This window comes from Fusarium redolens (assembly GCF_020744475.1).
Source record: "Fusarium redolens strain MPI-CAGE-AT-0023 chromosome Unknown BKA55scaffold_5, whole genome shotgun sequence".
NCBI classification, from domain to species: Eukaryota; Fungi; Ascomycota; class Sordariomycetes; order Hypocreales; family Nectriaceae; genus Fusarium; species Fusarium redolens.
The window spans coordinates 978,768-997,513 of record NW_025763668.1 but is presented as its reverse complement, the minus strand read 5'-3'; the positions used below and the strand labels follow the sequence as shown (position 1 = coordinate 997,513).

Genomic DNA, 18,746 nt, shown 5'->3' with positions numbered 1-18,746 from the left:
GATAATATTTAGAATTTCGGGAAGTTATTAAATTAAAGTAAAATGGAATAAATAGTCTAAACGAAGGATAATGCTCTACATCAATGTTGTCGCAAGAAGTAGTAATGCTACTCCTTTTTGTCCTTACTCTTCCTAGGGACGCGAGCCAACCAGTAGATAGCAACTGCAGCCGCACAGTTGAAGACAACGTAAACCCAAAGTAGCCCAAAGTTTCTCCAGCGATTGTCAAAGCTGACATTGATCGTCTTCAAGAAGGCATTGGTGTCCGCCATAGGGCAGTATTGACATTGAGTGGTGCTGCCTGCACTCTCACCAACAAGATATCCACCCATATTGGACATATAATCCGACAGAAACTCCTCACATGTACCGTTCGCAGGCTTGAACTCCAGGATTTCGTTGTCGGCACAGGTCACGGGCGCGTTGGCAAGAGTAGTGCCGAGGAAGCCTTCGACGACGTATGTAAACGGATTGACGCGGTACATGAAGATCCAGAAGCCGGGAAGGGCATCGGGGCCAGCGAGGACACCGCAAAATGCGAACATCATGATGAAAATGAGGTTCATAACACCACCTGCAGTATCGGCGTTGGGAAGTCCGGCAATGATCATGTGGGCGAAGGAAGAAGCGAGGAGGAAGAACATCCAGACGTGCAAGAATATGGTGATGCCCCGTGAATGTACCTCGTTGGTGTACTCTGCGTTGCGGTAGAGGCCGATGGGAAAATACCAGCAGATGAAAGCGAAGACACCGATAAACTAGATGGGAATGTTAGAGATGATCTGTTTGAGGAAACGGGATGTAGCTTACCGAGTTCCAGACGATCTCGACAGTCAGATTGGCAAACATGAATGACTGCCAAGAGTATGTCTTTGCGGGACGCTCTCGAGCCTCGTAAAGAGTCCTCTGCTCCACGAAGGCTGGGATCAATTGTTCAGCGACCTGCGAAAAGATGGTCAAGAAGATGAATACGCCAAACATCTGATTCTGAAGACCGCGGACTGTATTGTCGCCGTTCATGACAGAAAGTCCGATGAACAAGGCCTAAAAGAAGGTTAGAATGTGTGAAAGGAATCAAGAGTCATGAAAGATATGACTTACTGCACCGACGGTGAGCATGGCTTTGGAGTACATGTAACCAGGGCTTCTCCAGTACTGCTGAAACAGGCGCTTGGTAACCTCCCACAACTGTGTCGATAGAGAAGAAGCGAACTCGTTATACTCGGAAGAGTCAACGCCGCCTGGCGCGGGTGTCGGCGACGGATGCGACGCCTTCAGTGACTCAAGCTCCTCCTGTACTGCCCTGTATTCGGGAGACTGCCTCCATGCAGCGGGCCAGTCGACATCAGTGTGAGTACCTGGAGCAGCTCCGATGACCTCGAGCATATGTTCTGCTGGATTAGCCTTTGGTGGCAGAGGCGGGCCTCCGTTGCGAGTGAAGTAGTCCATCAAGATGTGCGAATTCTGACCAATCTCGCCGAAATAGACGGTCTTTCCTCCCTTCGCAAGCAGAAGGAGCCGGTCAAACCGCTGGAAAAGCATAGCAGAGGGCTGATGGATGGTACACAATACTGCTTGACCGCTCTTGGTCAATTGCTCCATCAAGTCGCAGATAGACCAGGAAGTCTGGCTGTCCAGTCCAGAAGTCGGCTCATCGAGGAAGAGTAGGAGCTGCGGACGGGCGACAAGCTCAACGGCGATCGTAAGTCTCTTGCGTTGTTCGACATTGAGGCCTTCGCCTGGGACACCAATAATCGCATCGGCATAGGTATCCATTCCAAGGAGAGAAAGAACAGTCTCGACGTAGTCAAGCCGTTCTTGCTTCGAATACTTGGCTGGCTGTCGAAGCATGGCACTGAATCGCAGAGCTTCCCTTACCGTCGAGCTGGCCTGGTGCAGATCCTGCTGGGTCACATAGCCTGTCTTCCTCTGGAAGGAAGAGTCGCGAGAGTGGCCATTTACTAGCATGTCGCCGGAAACAACACCCATTGTCACTCGGCTGGCGAGAACGTCAAGAAGGGTGGTTTTACCAGCACCCGAGACACCCTGAGAATACGTCAGTAAATATGACCTGGTAAGAGCAATGTGCCGATGTAGCATAGAAGACACTCACCATAAGAGCTGTCAAGGTTCCAGGCTTGACCCAACCGTCGACATGATCCAAAATCCTGCGTGTCTCGCTCTTGATCTTGACATCATAGCAGACATCCTTCCAATGAAAGACAGATGTTTGCTTCTCAACCTCAACCTTCTCACTCGAAGAACCAGAAGCCTCTTGCTTTCCTGCTGGTGTAGGAACGCCAGACTCTTCATCGTTGACCCGCTTACCGGAGACCTTGTGCATAGCCTCCCGGAGAAAGACCAAGACTTCGCCTTTGGAGCGCTCCGAAGCCACGTACTCGGTAGTCCAAAGATGAAGTGCCATGAAGAACACAGTCCAAGCGATGATGATACCGAAATTCCTCCATCGGTGGCTGTTGGCGAAGCCAAATGAGGCCTGCAAGTAATCCTCACCCTTAACGAATGATTGGCCAGGTACAGATCCGGGCACGTTGCAGACGTATTCGCCGTTGCCCAAGTTCTCGTATCCAGGGCCATGCGGGACAAAGTCTGAACAAGGGAACTGTTGACCGACAAATTCGATCAAATACACGCTCTCAAGGCCGTAATAAACAGGGTTCAGCCATCGGATCCAGCCAAGCCAGTTCTGCATGTAGGCGGGAGGAATCGCGAATCCCGAGTACAAGACCAAGGCCAACAGGATAATACAAGCGGGCGCCAAAGCCTGCGAAATAGACTTTGTTGCGGAGCCGATGAACCGGAACATCATCGACATACAGAGAGTGATTGAGAATGAGAAAAGAAGGAAGGCAAAGAATGGGCCTGGTTCACGACGCAAATTGCACATGAAGTACAGCGTGCAGTTGAGTAAGATGGAGTTGATGATCTTGTACGGGAGATCGGTGGCCATCGCCGACAAGGCCTCGGCACTCGGATGGTAAAAAGCATACCGAGACTGCTTTTCAACGACCTTGCGCTTGGCATACAGAGTCATGATCTCGAGGATACTCGAGAACGCGTTGATGAGGACGATGAAAAATAGCAAAATGGTTCGACGGAAGAAGCTCGTGGTGTTGAAAGGCAGGTTGTAGAAAATGCTGGAAATAATTAAGCCCTCAAACAGGTTGCTGGTAAGCATGGTGAGGGTGATGCTAGGATCTCCGATCAACATAGTGAAGCCTCGCCAGAGGTTGATGGTATACTGCTGTGCATAGGAGAGGTTAAAGGGCGATCTCTCCCGCTGGGCAGCGGCCTGGTCGAGCCTTCGTGATTCGGAGAATTTCTGAAGATCTGGTCCGTCAAACGGATGTTGTTCCATATAGTAATCGATCTAGTCAATAAGCCTCGACCGTTGCTGGCTTTGTTGCCAGGCTCGGGCGAACTCGTCCGAGGTTCGTGGCGGGTTCGCGCCGGGGCGAATTATTCTCTCAGCGGGGTTCGTCATCGATGTGAGGAAATCGGCCGTCGTTTGCTGCTCGGGGCAGATGAAACCGAGATTCTCAAAGTAGGCTTGGGCCTCGCTTGCCTTTCCGAAGAAGATCTGGCGGCCCTCGTACAGGACGATGACCTTGTCGAACAACTAGGGACTAAGTTAGCCATGAGATTGGACTGAAACGCACTTGGAAGACTTACATCATAGGCACTTTGAGGCGCTTGGTAGATTGCGACGCAAGAGGCAATACCAAGAGTATCAGCTTGAGTACGTAAGACGCGGCAGAACTCAACGGCGTTGGCGCTATCAAGACCACGTGTACTGTTGTCCCAGCACTGAAGAGGGGAGTATCCCAGCGCAGCCTCGGCGATTGTGACTCTCTTGCGTTCGCCGCCACTTACACCACGGACGTAGTCATCACCGACTCGCGTATTCTTGGTATGTGAAATACCAAACATAGCCATAATAACATCGCGGAGATGCTCAGCATACTGTCGAGCAGTGACGCCAGGAGGAAGCTTGCCATCTGGAGGACATCGGCATCGAGCGGCGAAGTAAAGGGTATCGCCGACGGTAAGATGCGGGAAATGGTGATCAACTTCGGCCGTGTAGATAGCTTCACCTCGGTAGGCCTTCTTCATCTGCTCAGGGCGGATTCCCTGGTAGTTCAAGACTGTATCGTTGCCAAAATGGAAGCCGTGGGTTTCCCCTGCGACACTGCGAAGCAGGGTCGAGCAACCAGAGCCTGGAGGACCGAGAACACATAACATCTCTCCAGCCTCGACGTACCCGTCGATATTACGGAGGATATCAATGCGCTGACCCTTGTCCCCAAATATCTTCCTGGAAAAACTCGAAGCTTTGAGAACGATGTTCGTCAGAGTGTTTTGGAAGTCGGTCGCCTGGCCAAACCCGTACGCGTTAAGGTTCTTGAACGCGATACCGGCGGTGCGAGGGGTACTGCCATCAGCAGCTTCGGTTCGGGTCTTGAGATAGGCCTTGGCCCATTTCTTGGAGTTGAAATGGGGGCTCTGCGGATCAAGAGGACCACCATCGCTCAAGGGGAATAATGGACCATGACCAGAAGCAGCAGATTGACTGGTGAATCTTCTTGCCAGATCGTGAATCTCTTCTTCGTACTCAGGCTCATCCGACAAGTCGTTGTTGTCCCGCGCCCTATCGCCCAAGGTGGCAGAGGACATGGAAGGGGCGTCGCTAGGACGCGGATCGTTTGAGGGGTTCATCTTGCCTTGGGTTAATCAATGTTAACAATGATCCGGCAGATAGGATGCAAAGCAGTTAAGAAGAAATATCGAAGGATAAGTAATTAGATAGCGACTGTAAGAGAAAGAATGGTGATAGGATGCTTGATGTCAAGTCAAATGCATGGTTTGCGGTGGGTTGTCTTATAAGTTGCAGTAAGAGTCATATTATAGACGTGGAGTGAAACAAATTTTACACCGAACAGTCACTAATTTGAAGTATAATCTTACGTAGCGACGGACTCCTGTAGCCCACACATACCGGCCCTGTAATTCCGCCATGATACACATGAACTTGAAGGCCGGACGGAGCGGAGGACCGAAATAGTGGGGCCTTGCGGTATCTCGGACTGTCCGAGCACCGGACCTCTCCCCTTTTATGGAAGACAGCGCCACAGACTCATCGCTATCAACAGATCGACGAGCTAGATCTTGGCATCATCATTATTCAGGGTTATCTGTTGCAAATTTGTCACTTTGCCAAGCCCAAGTCTGGAAACGGGGTTCATGGAATCCGTAATAGATAGCTACGAGCTCCGCCGCGTGAGCCTAAGCTTTAGTTGTTCAATCCTAAATTTACGGACACTTTCCTAAGCCCTACAATAGTTTTATAAACTTTTGTTAAATATGTTAATTTATGAGCAGGCTTGAATGAGTTTATCATGACCTCAACCATGCGGCCCTCGATTAAACTTCGGGTAATACTTGTTATCAAACATGAAAATGGAAGACCCAACATGCTTTCATACGTCAGACTAGATAGACCATCAACATACCCCCATCATCTCGCGAAGGCCTTGTATGGGTCGAAACTACGTTTGAGCTGCAACCAAGATGGGAAAATGAGCCAATTATTGACGGCATCAAGGCTGTTTGCCAGGCGACGCTACAGCTTGATGGTCCAGCGCAATGTGCAGCATCGTTCCTGACGGCGGGAGGGTTCAATAGGATCTATGTGGTAGAAGTGGCTTCGATCAGAGATTTCGTCATGAGAGTATCTCTCCCGGTTGACCCTAAGCACAAGACAGCTGGCGAAGTTGCGACACTGAAATGGCTCAGCCAGCACTCGACTATGCCAGTACCCAGGGTCATCGCATTTGATGACACGAGAGATAATCAGATTGGCTTCGAATGGATTCTCATGGAGTACGAACAATGGCAGTTACGAAAGGTCTACTCAGAGACCATCTCTCAACAATATCCTCAGTGGGACAAGCTCGTTGCTAAGAATACGCTGAAGGTTGACTTTCTTGGTGCGGTTGCTCGATGCGCTGATGGAATTTTATTGAAGGGGGTTGAGAAATGGGTTGACGCAGTTTGGGAAGGGGAGCGTCCCAGACTAGGAGAAATCCTGCAGTCCTAGAGTGTCGTGGTCACGGAAGTATTCTTAGGCATGAAGCCAGTGACTGATCGGCTTGGCTAAGATTTGGGCCTTTTAGAGGTGATAATGCTGAAACTGATTTATGGTAAACATATCTCTCGTCTAATATCTATGTCACCAGCTTCTCCATGACATTGGTGTCATTCAGATACCACGTCAAAGACTCCAACTCATCGGTAACAAACTTCTCCGCCAGTGTCCATCCATTTCCAAACCACCCAAACTCATTATCATCACAATACTTATACTCAAAATCCTCCCAACGAGGACGACTTAAAGTGCGCACACAATGCAAACTACTGCCCGGCCACAATGCCGTGATCCGTCCTCGCTTCTGCTCCTCACGCGAAGCGCCGGTCTCATATGTCTTGTACCAAGAATTGCACTCCTCTGCAAAAACAGTCTGTTTAAAGAAATTATCACAGTAATCGGTGAATGCCTGAACCATATTTCGCTTTGGCTCAATTCGCGCGATGTTATCGTATGCCATTCGAGCTAGGATCTTGGCGATGTAGCTATTTGTTTTTTCGATCACGAGTAGGAGACTGCCGGCACCGGGCATCGAATTGGGGCCCATGGATTGGAAGAGGTTGGGAAAGCCATCTGTGCAGACGCTCAGGTATGTCTCTGGACGCTTTTGGAAGCGCTCTCGTAGGTTTACTCCACCAACACCATAGATGGGAAAGCTTCGGCTGGCGGGTGAGGTTTGGAAGCCAGTGGCGCAGATAATTACATCAACCGGATGATGCTTGCCATCTGCAGTGAAGATTCCAGTCTCATCAATCTTAGTGATTCCAGAGGTGATGGTGTCAACCTTTGGAGATGCCAGCGCCTCGAGGTAGCCTGGACCGGGGGACATACGCTTGCAATAAGGCGAGAAGTTAGGTTGAAGGTGCTCATAGATCTCTGGTCTCTCCTTGAGTCTTTGGATCATGGACTCTTGAGCTAGAAGCCGAAGGTTGGCCTGTTCCGAAGACCCGCTGAAGAGGACACCGAAGTTCTTGTTGATGTTGTACTCGACGGCGCGTCTGTACTTCAAATATGCTTCTCGATCTGTCTCCCAGCTTTGGATCTCGTCCGGGGAATACTGGAAGTTGCCGCCGGCTTCTTTGATGCGCTGCCTGGTCTCTGGATCTCCGAATAGGCCAACGATCCAGGATCTACCGCGTATGTAGTGATCCATATGCTTGACATCGGGTAATATTGCGGGGACAATCTGGAGTCCACTACTGCCGTTTCCAATAACAGCGACAGACTTGTCCTGTTCGATGGTTTCTCGTCAGTGAAAGGCCCCTCAAAGTCTCCTTGAGCGTGACTTCTTACCTTGAGATCAACGTCGGCATCCCAGTTTGCACTATGAAGGAGCTGGCCCTTGAAAGACTTGATGCCACTGATATCAGGCCACCTCCACTCATTTAAAACACCTTCACCTGTAACAAGTACATCGGCAGAGTCTTCATGCTCAAGACCTGTTGTCAAGTCTTTGAGCTGGACAAACCACTTGTTGGTAGTCTCGCTCCACCGAGCACCGGTGCACTTCTGCTGAAATCTCATGTGTTTCCTAACGTCGTATTTAGTGGCAACGTCTTTCCAGTACTGAAGGATCTCGGGCGCAGAGGCAAAGAAGGAAGTCCATCGCGGCGAAGACTCGGAGGTCAACTGGTATGCGTGTGCGGGGACATCTAAAGCTCATCAGTACGGATATTGTATATAGGTGCTTGGGAATAGTCGCTCACCACATGCGCAGCCAGGATATCTATAGAAGATCACGTCAATTTTAGGTTTCTTCTACTCAAGTCGTATGAACCTACCTGTTCTCATACCATGTCCCGCCGAGCTCGGGATTCTTCTCATAGATGACAAGCTCTAGATCAGGGACTTGCTTCTTGAACTCAATGGCACCACATATACCAGAAATCCCGGCACCGATATAGATAACCTTGAGTGGGCGAGCCTGATCTGTACATCGCTGCGAAACCCACGGCTTGGGAATTTCCTCTGCCGCTGGCTGTGATGTCTCTTTCGCAGTGATGTTTTTATGTCCCTCCTTTGGTGAAAAAGAAGTATCGCTGGTAAAGTTGCCGTTGGAAAGGAAACTCGGCATTTTGCCGTTGCTATCACCGAGAGCGTTGGGCATCGTGAAATCAGTAGGACACGAGGTATGATGAAAATGTTATCCAAAGACTAGACCTGCAGATTGGCCTGTTTATATGGTGAGAAGAGCTTATCTTTTGTGACTGTTTGCTCTTGTCACGGGGCCAAATCATGGTGAAGGAACACAAGATCCCTGTTACTGAGTCAAGTCTCCTCCGCGCGTTGGTGTCTTGCCGCTCGTTATCATAGCATTTATGCCACAAAATCACCGGCAGATACAAAAGAAGATAAGCTCAATGCATTACCCCGCGGTTCTAGACGCAATCTCGCATATTTTGTCCTTCATTAGGTTAAGGATATAACGGTTAAGGTTTCCGATTATCAGCGGTTAGCAACTCCGAGTGCAATCTCCCCGCAATTCTCGGAATAGCTAACCGTAAGCCATGTGAGCCACTGACATACAAACCAAAGTGATATCTATCACTTGGGATTGTGGAATGGGAACCCCCCACCTGCCATCTGGAAGATATAAGTAGTGTTGGATAAGAAAGGAGCATTGTGTGACCATCATCCCACGCAATCGGACTGTCAAGTTATCGAACGACAAGTGCTACGACTTTCGTCTCAACTGAGCTTCAATTCTATCTCCCTGCTCCAATTCACGTCTTACAAAGACCCGGAGCGTACTACCACGCCTCTGTCAACATGGCGACTTTGCCAGAACCAATTCTGTACCACTTAAAGCCAACCAAGCTGATCCCTAATTCACCCAAGCCACTACTCCATTACAAGAACGCTTTCGTCAAAGGTGGTCAAGTTGATCGTACCAAAGCCTTCGATACTTTTTGCGACAACGAATGGGACGTGCAATGGGTCGTTAGATATGGTCAACACCAGCGATCTCATTATCATTCCCAATCCCATGAAGTTATGGTAGTTGTCTCCGGCCCCGGCCGCATCCGCTGGGGCGTTGCAGACTTGAGCGATGACCCACAAGAGCATACTTCTGGAACAGCCTATGAAGACGGCGGACTGGAGCTCGAGGTCAACGTGGGAGATCTTTTTGTCATCCCAGCTGGCGTTGCACACAAGTCATACGATCCTTCAGCTACAACGGCATCGTTTGGTTGTATGACTGGAGACGCTCGTGGTATTGCTGCCGATAACCCGAGGATTTCTGTTGCAGAGGTGCCACTGGAGGGATTTTGTATGATGGGAGCTTATCCGAGAGGATTTTCATGGACATGGGATGAGGGAGGCGATAGCGCAGGTGACTTTGAAGCAGTATGGGGTGTAAAGAATCCTGCTTCTGATCCATTTACTGGAGACGACGGTGGTATCAGCAAGTACTGGAAGAAATAGTAAGAATGCAACGAGAGGGCATCCTGAGAACTTAGTTGTGTCTTTGCATAGCTTCATAACTGTCCTAGCGAGGTTACAAATAAGAGGTTCTGTATCACCAGTCTTTCCTACTGTGATGGCATTCCGAAAAGGTATTTCGAAGGACTAAAGATGCAAAAAGAAGGAAGATTCAGAGTCACGGGGGATGAGGGCGGCAAAAGGAAGGGTCTGGCCGGGGATTGAACCCGGGACCTCTCGCAAGCTGAGCTGTAGGGTTTTCCCTAAGCGAGAATCATACCACTAGACCACCAGACCGGAACGGAAATAGCACGTGATGTGAGTAGGTGACTGTTTGGGGAACAGTCCTTATATAGATGCCAAGCCATAATTGCATACTCGACTGTTATCTAATTTTAATGTAACTTGTTATCTTCTAATTATTTGAGTTTTCTGGCAGCAGTAATAGATCACGGGCAGCGTGCTATATGTCAATGCTTGGCAACTAGTAGACATCTTGCTATTAGTGAGTCTTGAGTCTAAGGTCGCTTATAGATTTGTCATCCTGTTGCCTCTTATTGACTACGAAGTTATATCCCCCTATCGCTCACTACATATCATAGAGATGAGCCCTTCCGGGGTGCAACGAGACTTTAGACCGTTACTATGGTAACAAACAGGACAGTCATCGACTTAGGACTTCTTATACTAAACAGGTATAGGAAAAGTTCCAGGCCGAACATACAAAAGCCAATCTACAATGTCTATGAATTGGGGTTCCTGTCTTATATTCTCTGTTACCCTCTAGGGGCCTAGATATCATGACCTGAGACTTACTGGCTTCGCTCTGTATCGAATAGGGCATAGTGTTAAAAGAAGTTGCATAGAACTGAGTAAAGCTCTCTTCGGTTTCTCCGCGGCAAATATATCACCGCTCTTTTCACTTAGTCCAGGTAATTCGACCGGAGACAATGGAAAAGACCATACCGGATGTCAGGGCCAGTGGCTAGACCCAATGAAAGGTACAAAGCATTCTAGAGTTAAACCTTCCAAACCTGCGATGAACAGACATACCGCCGTGCTGTTGAGGATAGACTGTCTGTATTAAAGGACTGCAAGGTATGTAGTTCAAATGTTATTGGCAAACGACATGGTTAACAGTTCCTTCTGAGGTGTTGCTTCGACCAGTTCGCTCAGATAACCAGTATGCAGAAGACCGCGGTTCCAACGATAGTGAAATGTCATTCAAGTTCAGCGCTAATTAAAAGCAGAAGTAGCTTTGCCTTCCTTATCTCCCAGACCTTATCATATTTTAAGGCATTACTCATTGGGATCTCCACTGCATCAGGGGTTATTCACTCTATGAATGGTTTTCTTCCCTCTGGCAGAGCACCTATGTTTTATGTGATCTGCATCTAAGGGACCTGGAACTGGCAAGTCGTGTTTGAGTCCTTGGCTGCCCACTTGTCCTATAGTACTCACTGGGTGGAACTTTTTTGCAAGTCAACTGCCGAAGTCTTGAACTAATGACCGGTCATTAGCTCTGGTGGTCGAGCAGCCCGATAGGGAACATTATCCTAGTCCAATGCCCCTCCAACGTGGTCCATCGCGAGTGCTTGTTTTTAACCTTCTAATTGAATTTTTTCTCGCCAGAGCTCATAATCACCTCCATGGTCCGTTAGATATATATCAACCTGTAGAATATAGATAGTAGTTTCAGACCGGCGAGCGAAGTTAGCCACGCACAGGACAGTAATACCAAGCCCATCGGGGCCGCGGAACCTGACTTCCAGAATTTCCCAAGCTTCTTGAGATCAGCGCCTTTTTCTTGATTATAGACCACCTCGTGTAGAAGATAATCTCCCATCGAGCTTTTGTGATAAGCTCACCAATAGGTGGCCTTGGACATGATATACCCTTTTCCGAAGACCTTGCCGTAGTTGTCGTGCTGACGTTGAAGGTGACGTTTACGAGGCTAATGCTTCTCAAAACGAGACCGTTTCCTGCCCGAGACTATTCTGGTTGTAGTCTGTCGGATAACCGGGCGGACCTCCGAAATCAACCCCTGTATCCCGCTCGGTATCCCCACAGGTCAGCCGCACTCCGGCGCACGCTCGGCATTCTCATAGCCCAAAACCACAGTTTGGATGGTGCGGATGAATTGATTAGAGTTGAGCTCGCTTGGGAGCTGAAGCTTAATTATGCGCCTTACCTCGTAAAATGGCGTGGTTTCATGTTTGTGTTGGTTAGCTGCTTGTCAAACTAGTTATCATCATGTTGAGTGACATTTAGATCGTTAGATGCTCCGATCCTTCGATACTCTTATTCAACTGCTGTTACTGTTCCCTGATTCTCCCTCTTCTTCTCTTAAGCTTAGAAGGCGTCCCTTTGTCTTTTCATGCCTAAAGTATCAGGAGTCAAAGAACCCCAGACTAGGTTTATCGTTAATCTCGGTCATGTTAATCACGTTAGTATAATTGGTGGGGGATCAGTGGCGTCGCTAAAATGGTATAGCGTTGTGGTCTTGAATGGGTAATGCTCCCGGGACTAACCGCACGAACATCATCCTCTCCTATGTAGGACATAGAGGGGCTAACGTCCAGGTCCCAAGGCCTTAGGGATGCTACTGTGCCGAATTCCGTAGTTGATGCTTCTTCGTTATGCATATTTTTGGCTAATGGAACATGTCACCTTGTCAGTGTTTCAGTTTGGTCTGTAAAGCTTCACTGGCTGGTAACCTCCCAGAGCGCTACAGGACCCTTAGACATCAGTTCATGTTACCTGATCCCAGTAAGAAATACGTTCCATCAGGCTTCTGGAAGCAATGTTGCCTTTCCTTTTTGTTCAATAATGCCAGTCTCCTACATATATCATCAATCTATAGAATAGGAAAGAAACATGATGTTCCATGGACTTTCCGTGTGCGGTTCTAATTTCGCCCCATCCGAGCGTTTCTCGGCAGTTGGGCTTCATGGGGCGGATAGTATTCCCCGGACTTGGTCCTGGTCGTTGGGTCTACAAAGGTCCCATGGGACGCTTGACTTTTGCTTCTTCCCAGGCTCCCGGTTCCGAGATGTTCGAGACCTTGCAGGGTTCCAGTACGAGTTCGGTCAAGGTTTCCAGACATCCGTATATGAAGGGCTACAGCCTCCAATAAGAACAACTACCAAAGGTCATCACAATCAAGCCACTAAATAACGGGCCGATTGTACAACATCAAGTGGCAAATGGAAAGAGCCTCACAGGGATGAAAGAACAAAAAGTGTATGATTTGTTAAAAATCAATGACCCAGTGTAAGCCAGGCTCATGTCACCTCCATGCTTCAGACACTCCGTCGATGCGACTGCCTGACATCTTTTGTATTAACAGACTTTGCTGCTACATTATGATTAGGGACAATAGTATATAGAAAGCAGTCAATGTAATAGAACTTTTTGACTGTATTGTCAAAAGCAGTCGTATCTAGACTTTAAGATCTCCCTGTGACCAAGCACCCCTCATGTTATTGTTGTGGCATATGAAAAGGGACCCTAACAAATTTTCTCTTCATTGGTCCCCGGGCACTAAACTTCTCAAAGCTACTAGGAACTATGTTGGGCAAGACTGCAAAACGGGCGTAGCTCCTACCTGAACCTCATAAACACCTTAGTTAGAACTTTCAAACATTAGTATTTGGAATTCCTCGTATTGACGAACTAAGTTCCTTCATGTGCCGGTATTGTCCTGTCATTACAAGCAGATTTGACAGTATATTACGGCCATTCCATCCCCGAGAATGTACAATAAACCATTCTTCTTTCTTTCCCTCAGCAGCCTCTTCATCTTGCAAGCATACAACACTCCTTCACCTATCAACTTTTCTCAGTCAGCATGAAGTTCTCCATCATCACGTTATCCCTCATCACCCTCGCTGCTGCAGCTCCTGCAGCCGAGCCTCAGAGCGGCGAGATCTCATACGGTGCCCTCAACCGCGACCATATTCCTTGCTCACTCAGAGGCTCGTCAGCCGCGAACTGCCGCCCTGGTGCTGAAGCTAACCCCTATAACCGGGGCTGCAACGCCATTGATAAATGCCGTGGTGGTGTTGGTGGCAAGGCTGTAAGTTAAGAGACGAATTTTCTCATTTGTAACATCATTTGACCATTTAATCAGTGAGAAGGAATCCAGCAGGTTCGGTTCATTGAGATGGTTTGGACGGAACCGGAGGATCAGATCATAGGATGGAGCTGGCGACTTATGATAGAACCTAGGTTTTTTATCCGACGGAATAACAACCCGGAACTATTTTCCTAGTTCACAGTCCCAGTAGATCACTTTTTGTCATTAGTATAAGATTATTTGTTGAATTTTGTTTCCTAGTGCTTCAACTTCCTTGTGTGGATGTAGCCTACTGCTTGTCCTTCTGTTGATGTTCATCCTGTGAGTGCATTTATAACAAACCTAGAGAGCAAAGGTTATCAACTCGGTATGATCGAAAAAGGAATGAGGGCATCATGCAATTGAGGACATGCATCTTGGTGTTTTACTTGTATGAGCCGTTGTGTCTTTTTGTTTACTGTTTTTCAACCTTTTGATTTGCTCCCTATGACAAACCAGAAAGCATCCATCATTCTCACCGTTTTCTTAGAGATATCTCGTCTGTGGCTTTATTTCACGCTTGGAGGTCTTTTTCTCGAGCCCTCCAGTTGATGACCGATCTTGACCCGATCTGCCTACAGATTCGTTATCGATTTGTTATCGATTTCCTCATCGTCGAGATACCAGCTCACAATATGGATAATCTGAGATCCAAGTACCCAGAAATCACGTTAGATAATAGAGATGGACAAAGACTTCAGGGTAGCAATGGCATAAATTATCCGCCTCCCTAATTAGGCTTATGCCTTATCAGAAATACCGACTGCTTGAATAACGACAGCCTTATCTTGGCAGACAGCTGGTGTGAGATTGGAGAGCCAATCAGTGGAACATTATGCTGATCGGACTCAGCCGATTGGTGAATTGTGATCATCATCCCTTAATTAAGGAATCGCCGCCCGCGGTTTTCCGCCCCACTTAAGTAAAATAAGAAGCACGTCAGCAAATACATCATCCTAAAGTCAAAATGAGCGTCTTTTCCAAGCGCCAAATTTTCGCAATTTGTTTCCTCCTTATCTACGTGTTCTGAACGATTCTACCTGTGCTGCGTAAAGCAGCCAGGTCACTCTTCCAAGTATGGCGTCTGTATATATTGTCTGTCTTTGTATCGTTGCTTCTTTCACTGTTGGCGTCTCATCAGCGACTTCTCACGAATCTGACGTGGTTATCTACGGCAACACGGTTGCCGCGCTGGCAGCTGCCATTCAAACAGTTCGTATGAACAGAACCGCCACTTTGGTCTTTCCGACATCACGAATCGGCGGTCTTACTACTTCGGGATTGGGCTGGACGGACTCAAAGGATGGAAACACTATTGGTGGAATTGCTAGGGAATTTTACAGCAAAGTGTACGAGTATTACGACAACGACGATGCATGGACGCGTGAAACACGAGATGATTATCTCGCAAAGCATATCGAGGCGCAGCCTGGACCAGCCATTGGCGACAAGGTTCAATGGACCTTCGAGCCCAAGGTAGCAGAGGAGATCTTGGAGAAATGGATCAAGGATGAGGGAATTCCTGTCTTTCGAAATGAGTCCATTCTTCGTTCTAGTAGCGGCGTGAAGAAGGATGGAACCGAGATCAAATCCTTCCAAACGTGGTCCGGGTCAACTTTCTCAGGAAAGATATTTATTGATGCTGGCTACGAGGGCGACCTTATGGAAACAGCAGGCATCTCGTATCGCGTGGGGCGCGAAGACAAGCAGGAGTTTGACGAGTCGGCGGCTGGTATTTACTTCAACGAGCCCAGACGACTGGCTGCCATTGACCCATACAACGACCCTGATGATCCTGACAGCGGCCTGCTTCCCGGAGTTGGTCGCGTGATCACCAAGTTCTCAGCTGAAGAGTCGCGTGGCAAGAAAGATCATCGTCTTCAGGCCTTCAATTACCGATTATCTTTGACGAGAGAAGACGACAACAAGGTGGAATTCTTTAAGCCTGATAGCTACAATGAATCTCATTACAAGATCTTGATCCGATATATCAAGACAGGCTATTTGGGACCGTTCTTCACAACACAACTCTTGCCGAATCTCAAGACCGATACCAATGCAGCTGGCCAGATCAGTACTGATCTCATAGGTGGAAGTTACAACAAGACATCCAATTATGCAGAGTATTCTTACGAAGAACGAGAGGCCGCTGCGAAGAGGCACAAGGTCTGGGCGCAAGGGCTTCTCTGGACGTTGGCGAACCACAAAGATGTCCCTGACTTCATTCGTGAAAACACAAGCGCTTGGGGCTACGCGAAGGATGAGTGGACTGATAACGGCAACTGGCCGTATGAGATATACATTCGCGAGGCTCGACGGATGGACGGCGTGTATACGATGACACAAGCCGACATTCAGCATCCGAAGCCATATGACAACGATACCGTCGTTGCAGTTGGATACTACACCCTTGACGTTCATCAGGTCGAACGTGTCGTTATCAACGATCGGATACACGACGAAGGTCTCATTCACGTTCCCAATCCCGGCCCATTCAGCGTCCCTTATGGGTCTATCGTTCCCAAAAGGGAGGACGCCACCAATTTCATCAATCCTGTTACAATGAGCGCCACTCACATTGCTCTGTCTGCAATTCGTATGGAGCCGGTTTATATGATCATGGGACAGAGTGCGGGAGCAGCAGCTGTTTTGGCCATTGAGGATAATGTCGCTGTGCAGGATGTTGATCGAAAGAAGCTGAAAGGGAGGCTAAAGGATCATGCACAGGTCTTGGAATCCTTCTCTATAACATTGCAGCCGAGTCGACATTGGATTCTAGTCTTTTTCATTTCTTGTCTTTATCATATCATATTATAGATACATAGCATTAGAGGTGTATAGAATGAGAGGGTTTAGTGTTTCATTGCCTTCACTGATCGAGACGGGGTCTTGCATGCCTGTCGAGCACCAAGTTTCGTTGCCTTATGTAGCCCGTGGAATCCGATACAATCATTGAAGAGTTTATGGTATACTTACGTAGTACTTATGCTACGTTGGAGTATCACAAGTACTAGCCTACTAGGTATTGTTCTCAATGCATTGCCGTAGTTGATGTTGTTAACACTGAGGACAAGGGCAATAAAAAAGCTTAAGACATAGATGGACCAATGAATTTTCAACATATTTATTGTATCAATACTACACTAAAAAGCGACTATATAAGGCCGTTTAGATTGCGAGATTTATCCCTGTTGAAGCTTTATACGTATTGCTTTCCAAAAGCTTGAGTTAATTAGGGATTTTCATTATGTTGGCATGATACATCTCGCTGAGATGTCATAAGCTTTAACTATCAATCACTAAGCTCGTCATCTATAAGCACCTCTTGTGATGGTCGCCTTTCCATCGTGAAAGGTCTTCGGTTTTCCCACTCACTCCATCGATCTGAATATTTGTTGAATCCTCTTGAGAAATAATTCAACTGGGGGCATGCGTCTAACAGTCCGTCGATATTTGAAGGCTGAGGCTCATACGCGAATGATACGTTTAAGTATCTCAAACCTTTCGCTTTCTTGCAGCTCTGCATTACAATCTCTCCGATATGAAGATGTATATGGAGAAGGCGCAGGGTAGACGAGTGTCCTTCGATCATCTTGGCAAGAGCCTCGTTCGCGGAATCTGATGCTATCTGATAATCAGGGTCAGTTTCGCACAGGCCCCCATATCTCCTATAATTATCTCTTCAAATGGTGACTCCGCCTTGGCAATGCCGTTGACACCATCAACGGGGACATAGCATTCTATACCCAAATGCAGCACTTTTAGTTTTTCCAGATGGGGTATGAGTTGCGAGACCCAATCCCTAGTCTCTGCTACTAAGCTAACTTTTAGTGTTTCCAGTGTGCTTGCCCACACTTGACAGGCTTTCTCCAGATCGTGAGTGGTGACAAGACTGTATTTCACGACAAGAACCTTGAGCTTCCGGCAGTGTTGCGATATATCAAAGAGTGGGGTGCGACTGAGGGTATAGAAACTTCCCTCGCCGAGATGAAGAGATGTCAAGTTAGAGGAAAGATATTGGGAAAGACATCCCAGGAGCCAACCTGATGGGCTATCCAGGCCCAGACAGTGGAGCTGTTTCAATGATTGCTTGATATGAGTTTGATTCGAAATCCAATCAGATAGCGTTTCTTGCGGATCAGCCACTTCTATTCTGCTCTGATAGCCACCAGTCGGCCGGCCAGTCGCGGCGGAGTAATGAAGTGACTTGATACGGGTACAGGCACAGAGCATGATCTGTAATTCCTGAAGTTGATCGCTGAAAATCGTTCCCGGACTTCCACCGCCATCACCGCGGTCCACAAACAGAATCTGAGTATTAGGACATGAGGCGATGATATCAAACATGACTTGGCTGTTTACCTCGGGGAGGTTCCACTGAAATACCAGCGTCAGCACATGACTTGCACGAATAGACCTAATCCTGAGGCTGAACAAGGATTTCCACTGGTTTTGGTAGTACTGAAAGCCTCGGGGGTGCTTGTAGATAAGTTCCTCGGAAAATTCGTTGAGGGTTTTGCATGAGCATGAGAGCGCAAGCAATGTCTGGTGTCTCGATTTGTGAGGAAAGGTATCGGTAAAGCTCAATTGGTAACTTGACGGAGTGTTGGGATTTACGAGGCAGAGACTCGGCGATAATTTTACTGCCAGCTGTCGGGGCTTGAAGTGTGATGCCCATATTCTCGATGAATGCCGTTGCTACTTGGGCCCGTCGCTGCGCATCTTCATCGTCGGGTTTTCGGCTTGCGATGGAATTCGCTAATTGTGCGATGATCATCAGATCATCGCCAGCTTTCGCTTTGGCGGAGTGTAATGTCCACATGATGCTAAATAATAGTCAAAGTACTGTTCCAACACGTTTGTTGATTGAGATAAGTTGACTGGATCGAAACCTAACAACTGAAGTGTGAGGGTAACACAAGCACCACGTGACTAGGCTGCATGCACAAGATGTTGGCTGGTCGCCCTTCTAATTTGCATAATTTCCTCAGGCACAGGAGAATCATTGCATAGAAGCGCGTCACCCGATTGGAAGAAGAG

At 47.9% G+C, this 18,746-nt stretch overlaps 7 protein-coding genes and 1 non-coding gene across 8 annotated transcripts; 3 read left to right on the top strand and 5 right to left on the bottom strand.

Moving 5' to 3' along the window:
* Positions 1-107: 107 nt before the first annotated feature.
* Positions 108-5,540, bottom strand: BKA55DRAFT_591979 (ABC-2 type transporter-domain-containing protein; the record flags this gene model as incomplete). Its single annotated transcript, XM_046195326.1, has 8 exons — positions 108-758; positions 811-1,044; positions 1,102-2,046; positions 2,114-3,323; positions 3,411-3,640; positions 3,694-4,669; positions 5,018-5,186; positions 5,528-5,540. The coding sequence occupies 8 exons, from the start codon at positions 5,538-5,540 to the stop codon at positions 108-110; spliced, it is 4,428 nt and encodes a 1,475-aa protein (XP_046051917.1).
* Positions 5,517-6,207, top strand: BKA55DRAFT_562211 (uncharacterized protein). The gene has a single exon (XM_046192248.1). It carries the CDS (start codon positions 5,744-5,746, stop codon positions 6,116-6,118), a length of 375 nt encoding a protein of 124 aa, XP_046051916.1. The 5' UTR covers positions 5,517-5,743; the 3' UTR covers positions 6,119-6,207.
* Positions 6,208-6,221: 14 nt separating this feature from the next.
* On the bottom strand, positions 6,222-8,439 carry BKA55DRAFT_639057 (uncharacterized protein). The gene is made up of 4 exons (XM_046197096.1): positions 7,948-8,439; positions 7,873-7,892; positions 7,460-7,824; positions 6,222-7,397 (listed from the first exon to the last, which is right to left on the bottom strand). Exons 1-4 carry the CDS (start codon positions 8,271-8,273, stop codon positions 6,246-6,248), a joined length of 1,863 nt encoding a protein of 620 aa, XP_046051915.1. The 5' UTR covers positions 8,274-8,439; the 3' UTR covers positions 6,222-6,245.
* A 249-nt stretch (positions 8,440-8,688) lies between these two features.
* Positions 8,689-9,742, top strand: BKA55DRAFT_562209 (uncharacterized protein). The gene has a single exon (XM_046192247.1). The coding sequence runs from the start codon at positions 8,936-8,938 to the stop codon at positions 9,590-9,592; it is 657 nt and encodes a 218-aa protein (XP_046051914.1). The 5' UTR covers positions 8,689-8,935; the 3' UTR covers positions 9,593-9,742.
* A 53-nt stretch (positions 9,743-9,795) lies between these two features.
* Positions 9,796-9,886, bottom strand: BKA55DRAFT_t105. Its single transcript has one exon. It is a non-coding gene; the product is annotated as a tRNA-Pro (tRNA).
* Positions 9,887-14,654: 4,768 nt separating this feature from the next.
* On the top strand, positions 14,655-16,558 carry BKA55DRAFT_562206 (FAD dependent oxidoreductase-domain-containing protein). Its single transcript, XM_046192246.1, has one exon. The coding sequence runs from the start codon at positions 14,784-14,786 to the stop codon at positions 16,521-16,523; it is 1,740 nt and encodes a 579-aa protein (XP_046051913.1). The 5' UTR covers positions 14,655-14,783; the 3' UTR covers positions 16,524-16,558.
* A 457-nt stretch (positions 16,559-17,015) lies between these two features.
* BKA55DRAFT_562205 (uncharacterized protein) lies at positions 17,016-18,084 on the bottom strand. The gene has a single exon (XM_046192245.1). The coding sequence runs from the start codon at positions 18,051-18,053 to the stop codon at positions 17,331-17,333; it is 723 nt and encodes a 240-aa protein (XP_046051912.1). The 5' UTR covers positions 18,054-18,084; the 3' UTR covers positions 17,016-17,330.
* Positions 18,082-18,577, bottom strand: BKA55DRAFT_562204 (uncharacterized protein). The gene has a single exon (XM_046192244.1). It carries the CDS (start codon positions 18,526-18,528, stop codon positions 18,124-18,126), a length of 405 nt encoding a protein of 134 aa, XP_046051911.1. The 5' UTR covers positions 18,529-18,577; the 3' UTR covers positions 18,082-18,123.
* Between the last annotated feature and the right edge of the window lie 169 nt (positions 18,578-18,746).

Coding starts and splice junctions, on each gene's coding strand:
- BKA55DRAFT_562211 (XM_046192248.1), top strand. CDS start 5,744: ATGAGAGTATCTCTCCCGGTTGACCCTAAGCACAAGACAGCTGGCGAA.
- BKA55DRAFT_639057 (XM_046197096.1), bottom strand. CDS start 8,273: ATGCCCAACGCTCTCGGTGATAGCAACGGCAAAATGCCGAGTTTCCTT. Junction 7,893..7,947: donor GGGACATGGTATGAGAACAG/GTAGGTTCATAC, acceptor GATCTTCTATAG/ATATCCTGGCTGCGCATGTG. Junction 7,398..7,459: donor ATGCCGACGTTGATCTCAAG/GTAAGAAGTCAC, acceptor ACCATCGAACAG/GACAAGTCTGTCGCTGTTAT.
- BKA55DRAFT_562209 (XM_046192247.1), top strand. CDS start 8,936: ATGGCGACTTTGCCAGAACCAATTCTGTACCACTTAAAGCCAACCAAG.
- BKA55DRAFT_562206 (XM_046192246.1), top strand. CDS start 14,784: ATGGCGTCTGTATATATTGTCTGTCTTTGTATCGTTGCTTCTTTCACT.
- BKA55DRAFT_562205 (XM_046192245.1), bottom strand. CDS start 18,053: ATGTTTGATATCATCGCCTCATGTCCTAATACTCAGATTCTGTTTGTG.
- BKA55DRAFT_562204 (XM_046192244.1), bottom strand. CDS start 18,528: ATGTGGACATTACACTCCGCCAAAGCGAAAGCTGGCGATGATCTGATG.